Here is a 17,756-nt window from a genome sequence, read left to right on the forward strand (position 1 = left end):
TTCCAAACCACTGAAGAAAAGCAATATAGAGGTTGAAAAAACATGGTGTTGCCTAATTATCTGGAAATGATTGTTCCTGGAAAAAACTTTAGCCATGAGGTCAGTAATGGTTGGTATGGCTAAATTATAAGTTCTCATTTCCCATCACACTTTGTGTTCTTGTTATTCTTGACATTATTACAAAGTATCATTGTAAAGTTTGGTATTCTAGGCATTCTTGGTCTTATTAGAAAGTTCAAATTTAGTTCTCCTTCTTCGAGGTTAGTTGTATATTATTATGGCAAGCATTCTGCTTTCGTCACCATGTAGAGTATTTCCTGACAATTACAAAAGGCCGATTTTGCTTGTGGAAGATTGTCCTTGTAAACAGGTAAACAATGAAGGATAATCATGGTCGCTCATTGGCCGCTGTGATATAGGTTGTGGTCCAATGGAGCCCCCTGGTGGTCGAGATGACTCACTCCTTTTGGATTTCCCTCGTGTCATTCATTAGAGATGCAGGCTGTCATTTGACTCTCTTCTCCACAAAATGTCTGCTGTGCAGAAGCTTTAGCTTGCGTTTCCAGAATCTTTTCCGATTTGAGAGGGCAATTGTTTGTTTGTTTGTTTGTTTGTTTCAGATCCTGGAAGTCCTGTGAGGAGCAGGAGCCAGGATGGATAGTAGAGGTTTTGGCACAGATAGTTGCGATGACAGTTGTGGCCTTTGAGCAACATGAAAAATGGCTGTCACTCACAGCCAGGGAGAGACTGAGCTGGTCTGAGACAAAGCTGGAGTTGGCAGGGCACAGCTAAAGGAGATGTTAGCCTCCTTTTGCTGAAAGGCAACTGGGGAAAATGCCATGTGTGGGAAGCAAATGAGAAGTCTAGTTTTGCTACACTTTTACAACAGAGGGGAATTATAATTCCCTGAGGGCTATTAGCTAAGTTCAAAAGGCTACTGCAAGCCACCCCACACCCTGCCAACAAAACCAAACAAAAACAAAACGCTGCCTTAGAAATCGGTTTGTTCTCCAGCATACTTAGATGATTTTATTCTTCTTCTGCGTAGCCAAAAATCAGACATCTTTGGAACTATCATGACTGTGAGTATTTAAGGAATAGCAAATCGATAAAGAAAGAGGAAATCAATGAAAATACACTATACCTGCACTTTCATGACTCCATTGTCTGTAGTGTTTAGCTGTCAGTCCTCTGCTAATCATTTCCTTTTAAGCATACATTGAATTCTTGCATATTTTACCAGTGGTAATAGATTTGATGTAATTTTTAAAACAAAAAAACAAAACAACAGCAACAGCAGTATATTGCCTGTACTCAAGGCCACAAAATTTCCTCCTGAGATACATAAATGGAACATTGCTGAATGAGCTGAATGCAATGGTCTACACAATGTGGGCATTATTCCTGTAGTTAATTTGAGTTGTGTCGATGAATGTGAGCTAATTCTAGTACGCGTTGTCCCTGGAAAACATGTCGTTGTTAAATTAGCACCTCTCACGACTGGCATGCAATAAAAAGAACTGTAAAACACAGCTCTTAAAAGAACCTTTATCAACTAACATAGCTGCATCTATTCCCCTCTCTCTCCACAGCCGTAACGAGGTAAAAGCAATGTGTTTTATGGTGTTCTCATTGTTCGGAAAGGAGAGAAGGTCACATTTGGAATTTTAAACATATTTTTTCTCATCCTGTTCCCTCAGTAGAAAGCCATGTTTTTTGTAAGGCTGTGGGTTCCATTCAACAAGCTGGAGGAAAATACCTTAGCCCAGCAGATTACCATCCCAGGAGGCTTGCTTCCCAGCCCTGGAGGCACCACCACTCCCCTAAGTAGCATCTTGCCTGGAGGGCACTAGGGCACGAGCTTGTATTTGGCCCCAGCCGGTCAAGGCCAACGTTAGGGCCAGCTTTTCTGCCTGTGGGCAGCCCCCACTAGGGTAAGAAGGGGCAAGGGGAGGATGGGGCAGCCCCTGGGAAGAGGTGAGGCAGGCACCCCCGTCACAGCTCTGTCAAGGACAGAATGGAGGGGCTGGAGGGGACGGGAGGTGGCAGCCACTTGAGACCCCAAAGGCGGAGAAACCAACCGTGCGTGGGCTGTAGTTTGAGGAACTCGTGGGCAGAGTTGTCCTGCAGCCGCGGAGGGCGCATCTGTGAGTCTCCTGGGAGGCACTGGTCCGTCAAGAAACTGTAAGCCGGGAGCCTGCCGACACCTTTCTGGTGTGAAGTTTTGCTTCAAGTCACCGCTGATCAATCAGAACCATTGCTCTAATGTCTACCTCCAAATGTAAAGTGACTGGGAGAGAAAAAAAAGGCAAGACCTATTCTCATCTGCCTCCCTCCTCTCCTCCCCTCTTCCCTCCTCTCCTCCCATCCTATTCTGCTCCCGTTTCGCCTCTTCTCCCATCCTTCTTTTTAAGAAGGGCTGGAGGCAGGCCGGACACGGAATTATACAGAATTGGGTGACTCTCTTAGAGGAGCACAAAGACTAAGCTGGGCGTTCGGGAGAGGTTATCAGTCCCATAGGAGAAGGTAAAAAAGAACATCATTTTTCAGGAACAATCTCTCGATACAAGAACCAGGAAGAAGTTAGGTGGGGACCAAAGTGCCCTGATGGGTAGAAAGGGGAAGAAGAATTGACTAATAACACAAACACTGGGGCATGATGTGCCCAGCAGCTAGCACGAACTGGAAACCTGGGGATCGCTGTCAGCAGCAATTGAAAATGACTGATTTAAAGTCCAAATAGATTTCACTTTGGAGGGATATGTGTAGTGCTGGTCTGTTAAAAGAATGTCCATTATTTTCTTTTTCAGTAATTAATGGTCACACGCTGTGTTTACGGCTATTACTAGAAATTGCAGACAACCCAGAAGCAATTGATGTGAAAGATGCCAAAGGACAGTAAGTGTTCTTAAACCGGGACTGGGGTTGGCATTTCAACCACAACAGGTAACTGGTTAATTTTGTTAAACAGCTAGGAGGGTGGAAGGCTGAATTCTACTTTGGGGTATATATTTGGGTGAAAGTCATGGTTGAGAGCCCTAGAATAATGAGGGGACTTTGTGCTAGAGGACGTATCCAAGAAAAGAATGGGAAGGGGCGTATCTTGATGACAAAGAGCCAACTTTTTATGTCTGTGGCCAAGAGTCCTGGCCTTTCTTTCATTTGTTTCTTCTTTGTATCCATTTTTACCCTCTTCTGCAGCTGCTACATCCCCATTTTTAAAATTAATAATGACAGTAGGACAGACCTCAAGAGGTTATCTCTATCATTAAAAAAAATCCTTTGTATTTTTATCATTTCTGAGTTTGTTTTTCCAAAGTATTTTCTGTTAGCCCATCCCCCCACCTAATCTTCCCTTACAATAGGAAATGCAGTGCAGAAAACAAAGCACGAGTGACTTACTCCAGCTACATGAATTAGTGTCAGAGTTCCAACGAGAACCTCACCTCCCAGATCCCAACACTGTTTTTTCCTCCAGACTTGTCAGACTTTTCTTTACAGCAATGAAGCTTTGATCAAATAAAATCCTGAGCAGAAGTTCAACATAGAAAACTATGAAAGCAGAGCTGCACTGATAGGAGCAAGAGGGTCTCCTACATAGACACACTACCTACTCAGTGATTATTTGGTGAATGCCACACAGTTTTGAAAATGATGGGATTAACATGGACAGTTTGAGAAGGAGCCTTCCCCTGTCACACCTGTATTGATCATTCCACTGACACCATTCCAGGTGGCCTTCAGAGATCAGGGATGGAGATAGCTTGTTCCGTGCAGCATATAGCAGACTGGGACACTCAGAAAATATTAAGCAATTGTTAAGAGGAAAGACAGAGGGAAGAGAGAGGTGTCCTCCCTCTGGCAGTGATGGGTTTTGTTTGTTTTCCCCGATCTTCTTTTTAAAAGCCTGATTTATTTCTCCACCTAGAACCCCACTGATGCTTGCCGTAGCGTATGGACACATTGATGCTGTTTCATTGTTACTTGAAAAAGAAGCCAATGTAGACGCCGTTGACCTCATGGGCTGCACAGCTCTACACAGAGGGGTATGTGCACCTGTCTTCCTCCGCTCTAGTGAAGCAATTTTGTAGGGAGCTTGTTTCCTCCTTTTTTCCCCCACATATGAAGTTTTAGTAAAAAGAATGTTTCCTAAGATACGTAATTAATCTCAGTCAGTCAAAAAGAAATTACAGGGGCACCTGGCTGGCTCAGTCGGTAGAACAGGCCACTCCTGATCTCAAGGTCATGAGTTGGAGCCCCATGTCGAGTGGAGATGACAAAAAAGAAAGAAAGAAATTATTTTGCAAAGGTAAAATAATGGCACGTACTTTTAGGCTCTGCTTTTCAGATCTCATGTTAGATTATGATAATAGACTCATGAACACCTGCTGTTGGTAGAATTGGTTCTGTTTTGTGATTATACGCACATCGTAGAAAATTTGCAAAAAGAAAAAAATTCTAAGGCTCAAAGAAGAAAATCACAATCACCAGTAATCTTACCTCCTGGAGATAACTACTTTTTGGTGTATGTATCACCAGTCTTTTTTGCTGAATATGGATTTGTTTTGAATTTTAAAAAGAGAGAATACTGAAGATGCTATTTGGAACCTGCTTTTTTTTTCTCTAAGTAGATCAAGGACCTTTTTCCATGTCACTAAATATTTTTCCGTCCCTTTCTTTTAATCTCCCATTGTGTGCAGGAGGTATAATTTATTCTGATGATTACCTAGTTTTCAGTAGCCATGCTATTTCTAACTGTTCTTTATTACAAATGTTGGCCCATTCGCCACCTGAAATACGTATCCTGTGACAGTTGCCCACCTGAAGTATGCATCCTGCTGAAATATGTATCCTGTGGATGATTCTTCATACACATCTGCTGAAATTTTTTAAAAACATGTCAAACTAAATGAAACAAAAGCAAATAAAATTGCTATTTGGGGATGGTGCTGAACACTATGATAAATGGAAAAAAGAATGCTAAGCGATTAATATCATAATCATAGTTCTTATTTTTTGAATATTTCCTGTGGGCAGAGCCACAGGCTGGGAGCCTTTACACGGCTCATTAGGCCTCACGACAATCTATGAGTCATTATTACTGTTCCCACTTACAGGTGGATAAAGTGAGGCACAGAGAGGTAGATAGATTTGTCCACGTTTTACAAGCAGGAGCCAGGATTTCACTTGCACCTTCCTGATTCTAAAAGCCGGTATTTTCTGCTCTGTCATGAGACCCTTCAAGTTTATGTTTGGAGAGTCTAGAGAGGTTTCTGAGATGCTGGTGTGTTCACAGACTTCTCTGTCATGAATCCCCCTGAGGTTGTCCCCCTCTGCCCTCTGATGTAGGACAGAGTCTGCTTCCCGTAAGGCCCAGGGGTCTGTCCACTCTCTCCGAGCCTAGCCTCACTTAGCCACCACCTTGCTTCCTGGATCTCTGACCTTCTGAGAGTGTTTTGTGTTTTTAATTGCAATGCATCAGATTATGACAGGCCATGAGGAATGTGTGCAAATGCTGCTGGAGCAAGAAGTGTCGATTCTCTGTAAAGATTCCAGAGGGAGGACCCCCCTGCACTATGCGGCTGCTCGTGGCCATGCCACATGGCTGAGCGAGCTGCTCCAGATGGCACTTTCCGAGGAGGATTGTTCTTTCAAAGATAACCAGGGCTACACACCGCTGCACTGGGCTTGTTACAATGGTGAGTTGATTGTCATATGACTGATTCCGGTAGATTTCCTGCCCAGCACCATTGTGGTCTCAGTGGAGGTGAGAACATAGTGTAACGTCGTAAACCGTGGTTTCCAATCTTTCTGAATCTATGATACGCCCCCCCCCTTTTTTTAGCTTTTCCCTTCATGGCTACCATGATGCCCTATTTTTGTTAATCACTAACATGTAACTCCTAATCAGAACCCTTGGTGAACTGAAATAACTAATTTTAATCAGGGTTTCTGGTTTACCTGAGTAAACCAGAGATCCTATAAGGAATCAAAATAATACAGCTAAAAACAAAGAAATATGATGTGATAATCTGTCACAGTTGTCTACTAGTAGATGCATGATTTTTTTTTTAATTTCTTTTTATGTCCTATATCCCCTGTTTATTTAGTTGCCCTTGTTATTTGGGAGATTTTAAATTTTTTGTTTCACTTATTTGAGTAAAAAGGAAAATGCATACTAATTGTAACATAGCAAAAATACTGAAGTGCTTTGGGGCGCCTGGGTGGCACAGCGGTTAAGCGTCTGCCTTCGGCTCAGGGCGTGATCCTGGCGATCTGGGATCGAGCCCCACATCAGGGTCTTCTGCTATGAGCCTGCTTCTTCCTCTCCCACTCCCCCTGCTTGTGTTCCCTCTCTCGCTGGCTGTCTCTATCTCTGTCGAATAAGTAAATAAAATCTTTAAAAAAAAAATACTGAAGTGCTTAAAGTAAAATTGTCTCCATTTCCAAGTTTACTTTCTGGTGTAATTCGGTATGTATCTTTCATAATTTTCCCTTGAGAATAATAAGTAAATACAAATTGTACGTGCATCTATTTTTGAAAACTAGAATCACATAACAAATATTATATAACTTTCTTTTTTTGTTACTGCTTATGTAAGTTTATTGCAGATATTCTTACGAATCAATATATATCAGTATACATTGATCTTTTTAATAGTTGTATATTTTATAGCATGCAGTGGGATAGATGTACACATGTGTGAGTGTGTATATGAGAATTTATTATTTATTCATATTAGATTCTTACAAATGAGGTCCCTTCTTTATCTCTTTCTCTCCTCTAGAACATATGACCTTCACTGTTTCATTATGTCTCAGATCACCTGTGAGCATAGTTAATGACATTTTGGCATTTTGTTTATTCCATGGAGAATAAACATTCAGCCAGTTCAAGAAAATTCATAAGCCAGAATTCAATATTTAACAATAAAAAAAAAGATTGTGTTGAACAAAATTTCTTTTGTGGAAAGTCTCTAAATTCTTTTGATTCCTTGCAGGTAATGAAAACTGTATAGAGGTACTTTTGGAGCAAAAATGTTTTCGCAAATTTATCGGTAATCCCTTTACTCCGCTGCACTGTGCAATGTAAGTAAAATGCTGGGAGTTAATGGTGCTGCTTTAATTCTTTTAACTATGTACAGAGAGATTGCCTTTTAGAGAAGGGACAAGCTTTTAGACTATAGGTTAAACCAATATATTCCACTTTGCTGCTAATGGCAAATAGGTCTGATAGCAAAGTGTGGTCCCTAGCATTAATGATTTTCCAGGAGCTCTTTGTGGAGTGCCCCGGTTCTAAGGTGGCTCACAGGTCACCTGAGGGAAACTGCATGAAGGGTCGTGGGTAACTAAGAGGCACATTACACCCCAGGTGAAGAGCTCTCCAGATGTACCTCACATTTGTGTACTGAATTCTAAAAATAAGTTAGGGTTAACAACAATATGCCTGTGGATGATTAGGAAGACATTTTATGGCAGGAAAACTTTTTATATGTTGTAATTCTCCATTCTTCATATGTTGTAAATTCTTTTTTGATAAATGTATTTTCTCTGCCATCTCATAGTACGAACCATTGTTTGGAGAATACAGTGACTTGAAGGCAGACTTCCATGGTCAGCCTGGGGGAACGGGGCCACCTGGGGCCTGCGTTGTCTTTGCATTGTCTGTGGGCTTCATATGCAGCTGGGTCATTTGATTGAAAGATATTGGAGGCAAAAAGTGGATGAGTAAAGAGAGTAAGGACTAATGAGTAGGAGTGATTTTAAATCTGGAGGAATAATGTCTTTGTCACTTTGGTAGCCCCCAAAAACCTAACATAACACCTTGCCTGAGTAGTGCACAGTAAACTCCTTCCTGGATGTAGGGGTTCTGAAGAAATGCTGGGGCTCCAGGATGTGTGCCATTAGAACTGTTAAAATGATTAAAGAAGACATTTGAAGTGATACAAACAAACTTTATTTTACACTTCATGAAGAAGACCTCTTGTCCACTTGCAAGAGGTCAGAGAACTGCAGAGAGAGGCAGAAAGCAGGAAGCTTTCACAAAATAAAGAATCAGAAACAGGGAAGAGAAGGAATAAAAAATATCTAATTAGCAAGGGTTACATATCTGGCCTTATTTGAGGTATCATAGGAATGGGGCAATCACCTACGTAACTTAGTAATTATTAATTGGTTAACTGGATGCTCTGACCTCTGGGAAGACGGAACATTTACAAGAACACGAAACCTAAAAGTTCAGGGTGTTTTTGGCTGATGTTGTTCCCCAGGATCAGTGGTGCCTGGCCTACCAAGTAAAAGGTTCATGTGGGATCAGTTTGGCAGTTCTCCCTCCTCCCAACTTCAATCAACCTCTGGCCAACCAAGAGTTAGTCTCAGTTACCGTTGTCTCTTTGGGTCTCAATCTCTATTTCACAGGAGATGTTGTCAGGTTTACATTTTAGATGGAGGGAGACCACTTGTTAGTTGGCTTATGGCTGCATACACTCATCCTAGAACCCTTGAGAGAACAAACTAGGAAGCAACAGACCAGGAAGATAATTATTAATAGTGAAAGTATTCCTAAGGTTTGCACGACATTTCCTAAACCAGGGTCCCCATGAACCAAACCAACTAGAAACACAAAAGTTAAGAAATAATCCCAAAGAGAGGATACTTCTTTAAGCCAGTTGGCCTATTGACCTACTTATGCATTTATTTACTTGTCAAAAATATCAAAAGGCTTTAAAACACTTGGTCGAATAGGATCATAGGTCTCCGTGCAACAGTACTTACTTAGCCATTTAACCAAAGTGATAGCTGAAGACTTTAAAGATAAATACACATGGAACATTGCATCAAGAACTGGGGATGTACTGTATGGTGACTAATATAACAAAATAAATATTATTTAAAAAAAAGATAAATACAGAAAGTTACATAGTGGCTGAAAAACAAACAAACAAAAAACCATCCTTAGTTCTTTTAATATTAAGAAGACTGGGTTTTCTTAAGTAATTAAAGAATTGATAAAATAGCCTAAAGCACAGTAAATTATTTTGGTAAGACACAAAATCTTTGCTTTTCAGTAGGATTACTTAAAAGGTTAAAAAAAACAAAACAAAACCCCAAAACCTTTACTTTCAGTTTCTTATTAAGAGCAGATCACTAATCTAAAACAAAACAAAACAAAACCCTTCGTTCCTTTAACAGAGAGAAAACCAAATTCTAATTTTTCACTAGTGTGCTTTTGATATTAAAACTCATTTTTTAAACTTAAATAAGTCCATTCCAATCTTAGCCAGCTTGACCACACAGAATTCCTTTTCTAAGATTCCTTTTCCACAGACTTTTTACATCCATTCAGATTGTCCTGACTCTTCCCTCTCTTTCTCATTCCAGAAACAAACAAACAAACAGTCATTTTACTTTAGGACAAAAATACTTTCTCTTTTTTCTTACCAAAAAAATAAACAAAGACCATGTCTTTCATACCTTTCCTTATCCAAAAAAATACATTCTACTTTTATTACCTTCTTTTCTTACACAGTTGTTTTCTCTCACTATTATTTCTTAATAGTTTTAATTGATTAAAATTCTTAACTCCTAGAATCCTTAATTCCTAGTGAAAACTAAGAAGTGAGCAATAGTAGATTGTCAGTTACATTAGATTGGCAAATTCATAAATAAATTTCATAATTTCTACAAGTATATTCTTCCTCATAGCACATTTTTCAATGTGGTACAAAAACATGTTTCCTAATGGAGCCAAATATCTGTAGTTCCTCTCTCAAAGGAAGCCAAAAGTGGATAAATCTATGTTTGGTAATAATGTTTCAGAGTTTTATATTAATTGGAAATGATCTAGAAGTCAATAATATCCATCATTTAATATATCTCAGTTTAACTAAGGTTTCACATTACCAAAAACATTTTTGGAAACTATGTTTAAGTACACATACCATAAAGCATAATTATTGTTGAAAAATTTATTTATAAACTTTCATCTTACTTACATCTATTTAATTTACTTATTCTTAATGATTATGTTTAGATCACTCATGAAAATTTCATGAGATATTAAACAGCTAACCATCATCTTAAATTATCTTTCTGGCTGACAAATTCTGTAACAGTGATAACAAAAGCTTATTTGATTTTTAGTAAACCTAGGTAGAATAAAAGTTTTATGTCTGCATTATAAATGCTGTTAACACTGAAGACGTGCCTGTTTTAATTAAACCAACTAACTTAAAACTAGTCCTTGTTTACCAAAGATTAACCTAGATCATGTGAACCTGAAAAACATTTGGGTTAGTTTCTATATTTCTGAGAGTATACTTGACTTATATAAGTGCTTAATGTTCTTTTTTTATTATCTCATTTTATTTTTTTTTATTTGGGGGGTGCACAAGGAGAGGGAGAGAGAGAATCTTAATAGGTTCCACACTCAGCAGAGCCCCAGTGCTGGGGCTCAGTCTCACCACCCTGAGATCATGACCTGAGCAGAAGCCAAGAGTTGGATGCTTAACTGACTGAACCACCCAGCTTCCCCAAGTGCTTAATGTTCGTTAAGCCAATTAAATAGAGCTCTTCACAAATTAATTTTGGCAATACCATCTGGAGATAGAAAAAAACATAACATGTATACATAAACATACACATATAGATGGACACGAACAGAGATCTAATAACTTTTGTTTTTAAATTTAGCCTTTACACAGGTATGATATTGCAAACTCACTAGTTTGTTATAAAAAAAAAAATTAAAACCCACAGATCCAAATTGTGTTTCTGGCAAATGGAATAAGTTGAGGTTACCTGCTCAGATGGCTTAAACTTTTTACTAATATTGAGAAAACTTAAGATTTAAAAATTTTTTTTAATTCCAGTATAGTTAATTTATAGTGCTTTTTAAAAGTTTTTATTTATATCATTACAGTCAGTTAACATATAGTGTTAATATTCATTTCAGGTGTACAATATAGAGATTCAACAATTCTGTACATCACCCAGTGCCCATCAAGACTTAAGATTTTTTATTTTCCTAGTTTCCAAATAGTCTCTTTTTCTGGTAAGAATTATCTCCCATTTCAAAGAGATGGCCTAGATCCTAGTTCGTAGAGAAGACCGGGTACATCTCAAAGGCACAGGGAAAGAATGCAAGATCCTCCAAGAAGGATTTTATGATACCTACAAGCCTTTTGAGATGAGTAAGAGAGGTTTGGGGATTAGTAAAAAAGGGTAGGTGAGCTTTTTCTGTTCTTTGAAAGCTCAATTTGTAAGGCAAGGAGAGTTGATTTTAATTCCTCAAAAAAAGGGGGGGCTGACCCACTCATCCCACTACATTATCTTTAATTTGCTTCTTTATATCAAGGAGATCTTCCTTCAACTCAGGTAGAAATCAAATGATTCCTTTGTTCTAGATTTAGAGCTGTTTGTTTTGGAATGCCCCCCATTCCCTACCCCTCACCCCCAGGTACATAGTTTCATTTTAGCTTACTGGGAAGCCCTAAAGAAAGTTACTATTAAGCTCTGAATATCAGCTTCCTATTTGGCCAACTTCTGACCAACCATAAAGCTACTTTAAAAAAAAAAAAAAAAAGCCTTTCAGATATCTTGTCAAGTTTCGGCCAGGACAAACTGTAACTATTCCTGGCAATATTGAACAACCATGAATGCAAGATGCCCCCAAAGATGGTGCAAAAGATACTACTTTCCCAAGATCCAGAGCTACCTCCCCAAGATAGGAAAAAAAAAAAAAAAAAGGATTTAGGAGGCAGTAGCAGTCCCTGGGAGAGAAAAGGATCAATAACCAATGGGTACCTGAAAATCAAAGTCACAAGAGTCTGATTTTGGAAAGGAAGGGACAATATGAAAGTATACCTTTCCCCCTTGACCAGCTACTGTGGAGACCAGGAAAGCTGAACCTGGTAAGAATTCTCGCCCTTTGCCTTCTGCTGCTGGTTTTCCCAGGTCCTATCTGTAGGCTCCGGAGTGAACAGGGTTTAAAGTAGAGGGTATTGCCCTGGCATCTACCAGAATTTGGCAAGATTTTTCCATCAATTTTAATTTTATTTCCCCTTGACTGTTAGAATAACTGGTGGCAGTTGATTGGAAAGTCCTTTGGCATCTTATGAACACTGAAAGGGACCCATAGAGGGGGGCATTTGAGCTGCTATCAGAGGATTTGCACAAAACCTTCTAGGTCAGTCTTTTTTCCAGTGTCCTGGTGGATTGCAAATGAGACACCAATTTCGGAGCCAGTGTTTTGTTGATGGTGCAATGGGGGAAGCCCAGGTGTTGTTTTAGGTTTCTGGCCTTGGAGCAGTTACAGCAATAAGACCACTAACTTTGAAAAGACTTGTTTCTGATGCTGTTACCTCTTCACAGTGGAAAGGTGATTCTGATAGAGGATTAGTAACCTGTGAGTACTCAGGTAAAGGAGGCTAGAGGGCAGTAGGAGGAGTCATATCAGTCTTACAGTCTTTGTTTTAGGTACCTCTTGTGTCTTTAATTTTTCATAAGCCTTGGCAGTGAATCTTTCAGTGAAGCTGTTTTGGAAACTTGAAGCTTTTTGGAAGCTTCTGCATAGCAATTAAATTAGGTATCCCATTCTGTTTGTTGATTTGGGGACCCTTGCTTTCAAGTGTACTTCTTAAATGAATGATCTTATCTAACTGGAACATTCCCCATGCTGACCATTGCAATTCTGGGTTGTCTACGTAAGAGTTTGCCATTTTTGTAGGTATCTATAGCCTCTAGGACCACAGTTCGTAGACATAAAATAAGCTGGAAGGCAGAGTGCTCAGTTCTCTGAAACTTGAGGATCTCATCTCTTTAGCTAAGCCTTGAACCTCTTGGAGCCAAATTAACATACCTAAGAGAGATGTACCACTGGGTTTGGGATTTGTTTGGTGTTTTACAGTGTACCTTGTTGCATGGAAGTTTTCTTGAGGTTGGTGAGTGACCTAGTGTTAATCTAATGTGTTCCATAACCAACTGATCCTATTATGAGAGTCTGAGATTTCTGTGGTGATCACTCTAACAGCTTTTAAGTGCTCAACTCATGCCCATCAGTTTTGTGGCTTTGGCTAAGAGCCTCATTAACAATAGGTCTGTTACTCTTCACAAGCTTTCTTTACAATGGTGGAGGCCCTAATGGCTTTTAATAGTCCAGCTCGTGCCTACATAGATATTAATGTGCCATTGGTCAAAACAGTCTGCATTTTTGTCTTAATTTATTTCCCCAAGTCTCTCAGAGATTTATGTTGTGAACTTACTTCAAGGTCCCTGTTAGTCTTTTAGCGGCTGCCACCTGCTGTGAACGCCCACTATAGCTGTCCCAGAGCCTTCCCTGCATCACAGAATCTTTCTGGGAACTTTAATAAACCCCTTTTCCTTAAAAAGTTTTGGATAAAGTTTGTTTGGCTTAGAGAGTTGCACACAAGGGAGGAGACGTCGAATCCAAGAGTGACTCACCCTCAGCCCTTGGTAACAAGAGGAACAGTGAACCCAGAGGGTTCAACAGATGCCTTGTCTGTGTGTCTCCTCCTGCAGGCTGTCAGTAGTCAGCATCGAATCCCACTCTCATCATCAAAACTGTTCAAATGATTCAAGAAGACAATTCAGGTGAAGTGTTATAAATAAACATTTCATGAAGCAAGCAGTTCTTCAAACTCTTGAGATTGAAGACTGCCTGCCTCATGAAGGGTTAAGTAAAGTTTATTTGTATGACCTAAATTGTCTTCTTGGATCATTTGAACAGAACAAAAACCACAGAATTTTGCATCAGACATTTTTAAATGTGTCAGATTATTAAATATACAGTGCATAGGAAGATGGAGTAGGAGGGGAGATATAATTTTTTAAAAATGTAAAAATTTTAAATGTAAAATCTATTTTCATTTTAGAATAAATGATCATGAGAATTGTGCATCATTGCTCCTTGGGGCCATAGACTCCAGTATTGTCAATTGCAGAGATGACAAAGGCCGGTAAGTGATCCTAAGATGACATGCCTCTTGTCTTGGTCGATCTTAGGCTCTGCCTTGTGTTTGCAAAGTAGCCAAACGTTTATTATTTTTTAATTGAAGAAGTAACATAAAAGCATGGTTTTAATTTTTTTCTTTATTTTTATTTTTTTAAATGATTTTGTTTAAGGAATCTCTACACCCAACATGGGGCTTGAACTCACAACCCTGCTCTACCTCCTGAACCAGCCAGGCAGCTCTAAAAGCATGGCTTTTAAAAATTGAATATAATAAAGAGTCTATAATTAGGATAAATTATTCTTAGCCCAGAAGCCCCAGCCTCTTCCATCAAGAAAACCACCATAAACTGTTCTTTTCAAATTTTTATATTCTCCCCAATATTTTCTGTACGTAGCTACAAACATATATGAAAATATATGCTTATGTTCTTTTTATGCAAATGGGAGAATTCTATTGCAATGCTCTGCTTTTAGTGTATCTTGGAGAACTTTTCATACCAGAGTATATAGATTTACCAGATTCTTTTTAAAGCTGGATATTACTTCATTGAATGGATAGACATTTAACCAGCCTACGTTCTATTGAAGAACATTTAGGTTGTTTCTAATATTTTACTTTTTCAAAGAGTGGTTCAGTGAACGGTCTAGTATATCTGTTCACATGACCAAGTATGTCTAGGAGATGAAGTTTTAGATTTAATTTTCAGTTTTGATAAATAATACCCAATTGTGCTCCTAGAAAAATCAACTACTTTAGAGAGGGCCTAATTGTTGTCTCTGTAAACTGGGGAGTTTTAAATCCCTAAGACGACACTGTGCCCATGTTTCTCAGGCGTATATAGAAAGAGAGTGTGTTACCTTGAAAGGAAGCTAAAATCCTATTTGTTTTAAATCATTAGGACGCCACTTCATGCGGCAGCGTTTGCTGACCACGTGGAGTGCTTGCAGCTTCTTCTGAGACACAATGCTGAAGTGAACGCAGCAGACAATTCAGGGAAAACAGCACTGATGATGGCTGCTGAGAACGGGCAGGCGGGCGCCGTGGGTACGTGCTTGACTGGTGGGCTTCGCATTCATGCCCAACCCAAACTGGAGTAACGTAACACCGAGAAGTCGGTTATTCTCTTGGTATATGCATGTAAGAAAGGCCACCATTGTATTTAAGCCACTTGATTCTACTTGCTAATTGTCTTCAGTCCCCTGTTATTCGATGATTGGTGGACCTTGTCAAAGTGAACCAATCTTTCTGCAGTGAAAAGTCTCCACATTTAGAGACCAGATACAGCAACAGAATTATTTTACCTGGAAATAACAGAACTACAAAGACAATTAAAATTAATGTCTATAGACCTTGGATTTCAATAGAACAATAGGGCAGTAAATGTTTCCTTTTTCCTTGAAAAGCATTACGTGTGATGATGTGGTCATACTAATTTGAATGTGTTATTGTAATAAGCATGTCATCTAAGTAACTCTCTTTTGGCTTTTTCTATAGATGTGTTGGTGAACACTGCCCAGGCTGATCTGACTGTAAAGGATAAAGACTTGAATACACCCTTACATTTGGCTAGTAGCAAAGTATGTAAATGAATTTAAAACAGTGTTACTTAGTGTTGGAATCATAGTCATACCACTTAAATGCTACGTCAGAAGTGTGTATCAGGGCTCTTAATTAAGATGCACATTTTCCCAGGGTGTTGTCAGCTGTAAGCAGAGTGGAAGGGAGGAGGCACAGGGCAGACCCACAGAGGGACAGATGAAGATACGCTTTTCACGGCATTTGCCACCTCCATTCTTTCGCGGTCTGTCCTGAGGCTGCCACTGCATCTGTCTCCAGGGGGCGTAGTTCCACATCATCTTGGTTTTAAACACAGGTTAGGACCATAGTTACATGGCTTCTGAAATATAAGCAGGTCCACTGTTTTCATTTTGTTCCATTTGAAGGCATTGTAATAACACAGCTAAAAAAATATTCTCCTTTGAGGCAAATAAGTGCTCTCATGTGCATTTCTACCCTCTGCCCTTTTTTTCCTGGTGCATGTGCACCAGGAAATGCAAGGAATGTGTTCGAGGCTTTTTGACTTTTGTTTCTTTAATGGAATTATGTTCATGTGTAGCTCAAGATTCCTGCTTCTGTAAAAGATAAATGATATATAAATAAATATACAATTTCACAAAAGTGAGATCATGATGTTTTAAAACCTGCTTTTGTTACTGAATCATATCTTATGAATCTTTTTTAAAAGATTTATTTCTTTATTTTAGAGAGACAGGGGGAGGGGCAGAGAGAGAGTATCTTTGAGCAGACTCCCCACTGAGCGCAGAGCCTGATGTGGGGCTCAGTCCCACCACCCATGAGGTCATGACCTGAGCCAAAATCAAGAGTCCAATGCTTAATAGACTGAGCCACCGAGGCACCCCATGAATATCTTTCTTTTAGGTATCAAATCGTATCATGGTTTGGAAGATGTATGGTATTCTACCTTAGAAATGTGCCATCCTTATTCCACCCATCCCCAGTTGTTAGACATTTGCTTGTTTTCAAATACATGCAACTAGAGGTGGTGCTAATTATAGAGTTTTCTTTTAAAGAATTCTTACTCATTCCTTTAAGATACATCCCTAAATGTAAAATTATTGGGTGTAAAGCTATGAACAATTTTAAGCCCAAGTGGGCGTCTAATAAGATCATAGCTGTTTACGCTCCAGCAGCCGTGCGTGGGAATGAAAATTCTGTGGACGCTTCTGAAATCACGTTTCAGGGGCTCCCTTTTAAGGCGTTCTAGCGTGTGATTCCCTCTAACCCCGGTGGTGGTGGTTTATTTCCACAGAGTGACGGTATGAAAGATGTCATCTGTGATACCAGATGCTTTGGCTTTTCCTTTCAGTGGTCTCACTTTCTCACTTCTTGCTCTGGGAAGCCCATGGAAACCCCAGAAAGGGCTCCGTTTCATGAAGTTTATTCCAAGGTGTAGTGTTCTCATGAAGAGAAGTGCAGTGTTCTTCAAACTCTATCGTGCAAATGAGTCCCCAGAAGCTCTTGTTAAAATGCAGGTCTGAAGTGGGGCCTGAGGTTCAACGTTTCTCTTTTCTTTTCTTTTTTCTTTTTTTTTTCTTTTCTTTTCTTTTCTTTTCTTTTCTTTTCTTTTATTATGTTCAGTTATTCACTGGATAGAACATCATTAGTTTTTGATGAAGAGTTCAGTGATTCCTGAGTTACATGTAACACCAGGCTAAGCTGATGTTGCTGGTCTGCGGGCCACACTTTGAGGAGCAAGGGTTTAGGAAACCATGACCCCTCAACAGGGCATAGGCCTGAAATCGTGATAGGGTCTCTGACTTTCCCGTAGATTTTTTTTTTTTTAATTATCAACCATCTCTTTTAAGATTCAAGGATATCTTCCCCTGATTGAGAAAGAAAAGAATGAGCTTTCCTCAAAGAGTCCCTTCACAATACAAGGCAGTACATAATGATAAGTGATACTAATAACAGATGTAATGGAAATTTCAAGGGTAGATGGATCACTGAAGTGGTCATTGAAGACTTGAGGAAGGAGATGGGACTTGACATATGTTTAAAAAATAGTGTTGATGGATTTAAAGGATGCTCCTAATTCTACTCTCTGTTTGCCAGCCGACCGTGCTGAGCTAGTGTCTGCTTCAGCTCTCTGAACATTACTTCTGCAGTTACCTTAGAATATTAATATTTTAGATCAGGTTTACGTTAGTCAAGTCCTAATAGACCTTATCCAGAATCTTTGAGAGTCTAGGGTCCTTTAGCCAT

General features: G+C 39.4%; 1 protein-coding gene across 8 annotated transcripts in view; it reads left to right on the forward strand.

Moving 5' to 3' along the window:
- Positions 1-17,756, forward strand: part of ANKRD44 (ankyrin repeat domain 44) — a 346,132-nt gene that overhangs the window by 300,789 nt on the left and 27,587 nt on the right. For all 8 annotated transcript variants that reach the window (XR_005837939.1, XR_005837942.1, XM_040642458.1 and 5 more), the window contains 7 exons: positions 2,811-2,898; positions 3,929-4,046; positions 5,483-5,699; positions 7,002-7,089; positions 13,893-13,976; positions 14,872-15,017; positions 15,468-15,550. Coding sequence is in view for 6 of the 8 variants with exons in the window: in XM_040642458.1 (XP_040498392.1) it covers positions 2,811-2,898; positions 3,929-4,046; positions 5,483-5,699; positions 7,002-7,089; positions 13,893-13,976; positions 14,872-15,017; positions 15,468-15,550 (824 nt within the window). In the remaining 2 variants the exon portion in view is untranslated. The remainder of the gene's footprint in view (positions 1-2,810; positions 2,899-3,928; positions 4,047-5,482; positions 5,700-7,001; positions 7,090-13,892; positions 13,977-14,871; positions 15,018-15,467; positions 15,551-17,756) is intronic.

The sequence above is a fragment of the Ursus maritimus genome, unplaced genomic scaffold, assembly GCF_017311325.1.
Source record: "Ursus maritimus isolate PB19 unplaced genomic scaffold, ASM1731132v1 scaffold_1, whole genome shotgun sequence".
NCBI classification, from domain to species: Eukaryota; Metazoa; Chordata; class Mammalia; order Carnivora; family Ursidae; genus Ursus; species Ursus maritimus.